The 4,523-nt window shown below is 37.6% G+C and overlaps 1 protein-coding gene across 1 annotated transcript; it reads left to right on the forward strand.

Moving 5' to 3' along the window:
- Positions 1-1,753: 1,753 nt before the first annotated feature.
- EV154DRAFT_484229 (uncharacterized protein) lies at positions 1,754-2,358 on the forward strand (the record flags this gene model as incomplete). Its single annotated transcript, XM_051598639.1, has 2 exons — positions 1,754-2,239; positions 2,302-2,358. 2 exons carry the CDS (start codon positions 1,754-1,756, stop codon positions 2,356-2,358), a joined length of 543 nt encoding a protein of 180 aa, XP_051454681.1.
- Between the last annotated feature and the right edge of the window lie 2,165 nt (positions 2,359-4,523).

Consider the following 4,523-nt stretch of genomic DNA (forward strand, 5'->3'; position numbering starts at 1 on the left):
AAAATCTTTCTCAAAGTACACAGTAGGCTTATTTTACGGTCTACCTCCAATTAGCTGTTGTGCCATAGTCAAAGCTTATGATTCAATCCTTTTTTGGCTGTGCCTAAGAGATCACATGCTGTAGTGATTGTCCGTTATGCGCTTTAAACCATGTAAAAATAAACAAATAAATATTGACTTGAAACTTTTGAAAGTGTCTGACCTGTTAATAGCGTATTGAGTAGAATATAAAAAGGATCACATACCCAAAAGTCAAACGTTTGGCGACGAGGTTCATGAGGATGAGAAATAATTTTAAATGACTTACATCAACAGTGAATGTCTTATACGTTCCGGCAAGTAGTATATAAGAGAAAGTGTTGTATATGGTATACCTCAAACGGTGTATACTGAGTCACTCAAAAATGTTTGTTATTACGCAGCTTTTCGATATAGCCACGAAAACACGTCTTAGGCTATGCTTAAGCGCACTTTGGCTGTTGATGAACGAAAGTCTTGGCGGATTTTCTGTTCAAACGTTCTATCGCAGTTGTATTTTTAGAAATTTAAAAATGGCTGTACCTGCGTCAGTTATTGTGTCTTTTTTTTTTGTTGTATTTAGTATTTCAGGTGTGTGATGTACGGTTCCACATCAATAATAAATTCATTTTAAAGAAAGAAATGAATACTTTAATTTCATACAGATAGTCATGTAAAAGATACGTTTGCTAAAAACGCAATTAGTGGATCCTAATTTTAAACATTATATACCCATAACGCTTTTGCGTACACACATAAAAAAGTGGAGGGGTATAAAATTGGTAACAAGCTCAAGTAACGCCCCTTCTAATTTACGTGAAACTGGTTAGGTTTACCATCTTTTGTTACCTTCTTTTAATTAAAACTCAGATCTCTAAGGGTTTTGGCGTCATCAAAATCCATGTTGGCTTTTGAATTCCAAAGGAACACTTTTTTTTCTGTAGGGAAGGGCAGCGCAGCTGTCTTTCGAAATTTATTTAATGTCCCGGTAAGACAAAAAGGCTGTTACTAAGGGGTGAGTCACAGCGGCGCACCAAATGGTAAAATGTTGCTAAAACACACCAAAAATTCACAATGAATGATTGTTAAAACTCACATTGAATGGTTGTGCGTTTTCTCATCCAATGGTGGTTTTTTACCGTTATACGCTGTTTATTTATGCATGTATATGGACCTTTTACCAATCGTACATTGCATTATTATTCGCACAGATGCATCCCTTTTACAAATACACACTTGATATTCAACACTAGTTTATTAATTGTTCACATGGATATGGTGCTTACATAGGAAATATGGTTTAAAAAGACGTTTAAATTTTGTTTAAAAATGATTTATTTTGAGACTTTAAACCGGAAGCAATTTTAAGTATACTATATGTTGTATCGCAGATGTATTGAATCATAGAAACAATAGAAATCCAATATTAGATCTCAGTAGACAGACTGGAGATCGTAATCATGGAAAGATTGTTATCAACGAATAAGAATACATGGATAAACATTTATTCAATTCAAATGGATAAACGATTGAATAGTAAATCCCGATTGGATCTACTATTAGTTTAGACACAGCTTCGTAAAAGTATAAATACAAGCTCATTCAACTCTTAATAAAAGGTTATCTTTACTTTGATTATTCATAAAGACCCATTTTGATATCTACGATATTACATTTTTTTTAATCTATATACAAATTTATCCTTTAATTTTTTATAAAAATTTTTTCATTCGCTATGTCTTCCAACAACAACACTGGTTCTCCCAACTCTGGTCTCTCCAACGCTGATCTGTCCAACTCTGGCTCTGTTAACCAGGATGTCTCCAACCCCAAGGTCAAGACCAATTTAGGTACTTCGGCTAGCCGTTATGCTACCGCTGAAGTTGAATCCTCCAAGACGGAATCCTCCAAGGCTAAGTCTGTTACCAAGTCAGGTTCTCGCAAAGGAAAGGAGAAGGCCCCGGTCAGTGTAAGTGAAGGGGAGGGAAAGAGAAAAGCCACTGCTAGTGGTGGGGTTTTTGAACCTCTTTTGGAATCTGAAGATTCAAGTGGCGATACCAGCCGCGACTCTGCCGATTCTCTGAGTGAGATCGGAGAGGATGATATGGATATCGATCCATTGGATATGTCCGATTTGGAGGAATCCCAGTTTGTGAAGACTTCCTTGGCTTGCTACAGGGTAGAAGTAGGAAGACTCACGAAGGATCTTGTGTTGAGAATGGTTAAGGGAGAGAATCCCGCTAAGATTGCAACACTTGAAGCGGAGCTTAACATGAAACAAAGAGCTCTGGACATTTTGCTTCGGTCCAACTCTTTGATGACTGTACCCGAGGCTGTTAAGCCAAAGGTGGTTCATAGCTTTGTGCCCCCGCAATTACCCATTATCTTTCAATGGCGCGGTAAGATCGTTAGTCGCCGTCACTATAAGTTTGGCGAGTTAAAGCCCAGTGACTGTTTTCAAAGATTTGAGGGAATTCTTGAGTCGCATGGTATGGACATTCAGGATAACTGGAGACGCTTGTTGCCAGCCTGTTTGGTCCATCGGGACATGACTGAGTTGTTGACGTCTTTTTTGAGGGATCGTAGTGCTAACCACACTTATGATCGATTCAAGCGTGTGTTCATTAACCGCTTTGGTCGTAATGAACAGGACGAGAAGATCGCTGCTACGAATAAATTACTCACTATGAGTATGAGTCGTTATGGTTCCCTAGATGCGTATACTGAGAAGTTCAACAAGTATCGTTCTCTATCAGGTATGACGGATGAGACAGTCTTGGTTGCAAGATATCTTAACGGACTGATTGAGGAGTTGAGAAGAGACATTAATAAATGTCTAATTGCTTCAGGTGAAGCAGCTCAATCCCTAGAGAAGATAGTTACGATTGCTCGTCGTTTGGTTCTGTCTGAAAATTATGAGATGACCAAGAAGCGTACGGGAAGTAACGAACGTAGAGAGGATAGCTCTCGTGATAAAAAGATGCGCAGTGCTCGCCGTTGCAAGAATCATCCTAACGCAACGGATCATTTTACCAGAGACTGCCATATTCCCAAGAAGGGTAAGCGTGGTGATGCTAAACCACCTGGTATCTGCTGGAGATGCTTGAAGGCTCCTTTCCCTGGTGACCATAAGTGTGTACCTGTGACCAAGAAGGATGGCAAGAAGACTCGTAGCAAGTATGCCAAGAAGAAGGATGAGGAGTCTGACAGTGATTCCAGAGAATCAAACAACAGTGATTCAATGGACACTGATGAAGAAGACGAGGCTGATAAGAAGTTTGCCAGCATGTCGATGGCTTCCATCAATAAAGGTAAGAAACCTATAGTTGAAAGTGACTTTGCAATTGCACCATCAGATTTACTAACCAACAAATTTATTTATGTTCCTATTAGAGTAAATGATGTGAAGTGCTGGGCGTTCGTTGATTCTGGCAGTAATTTTTCTATTATGTCAACACGATTAAATAAATTTTTAAATTTACCCATAAAGTCATGTTTCAAAAATAAGAGTACTATTAAGTTAGGGGAGAGTAAATCCGAAGTGAATCGTATAGGAAATACTAAAGATCCTGTAAAGCTTTTTTATAATAATATTACTCTTTATTCGAAAATGGAAATTTTAGATGTGAGAGAAGATGTAGATATAGTAATCGGTACAGATACCATGTATCAGTTAAAGATCAACATTACAGGCATTGTTTTAGACTGGGATTCGAATGATAATCATTGTTTACCACCACTAATTGACCCCAATGCTAATGCTCCTAATGATTCTCCATTTGGTACTGAACAAGAAAGGGAATTAGTGAAAGCACAATTAAAGCCGATCATTGAAGCAAATATTGCTATTGATCCTGCATCACATTGTACATTACCTAATTCACATATCAGTATTCCTACACGCCCAGATTATAAGTATGGTTATAGACGTCAATTCCCTATTGATGAGCTTATAAGAGTGTGGTAGATGAACAAATTAAAACTTGGTTGACTAATAGAGTCATAGAACCTAGTCCTCCCAATACGGCATATAATTCACCGATCTTCATTATTAAGCGTAAGAATCCCATTACGGGGGAGTACGATGGTAAAAAGACTCGTGCTATCTTAGATATTCGTATGACTAATGCTGCGTTAATCAAATCTAAGTTGGATCGATTTCAATTACCTCGTATAAGTGATATGCATTTAGAGATGGGAAACTCACAAATATTTACAATTATTGATCTATCAAATTGCTTCCACAGTTTTAAGATCAAGAAAGGTATTCATAGGCAAGTAACTAGTTTCACATACAATGGTCAGCAGTATATGTTCCGAAAAGCTCCATTTGGCCTTACTCATGTATCATCATTTGTAAGTAGATGTTTAACTACTTTATTTGCGGATTTAAAATACGTTTGTACATTCGTGGATGATATAACAATTCATACCAAGGCAGATATCCATTATCATGCAGAATGTGTCAGTGAGGTGTTACAAAGACTCACTAAGGCAAACTTAAA

This window comes from Mucor mucedo (assembly GCF_025094135.1).
Source record: "Mucor mucedo strain NRRL 3635 chromosome Unknown EV154scaffold_88, whole genome shotgun sequence".
Taxonomy (NCBI): domain Eukaryota; kingdom Fungi; phylum Mucoromycota; class Mucoromycetes; order Mucorales; family Mucoraceae; genus Mucor; species Mucor mucedo.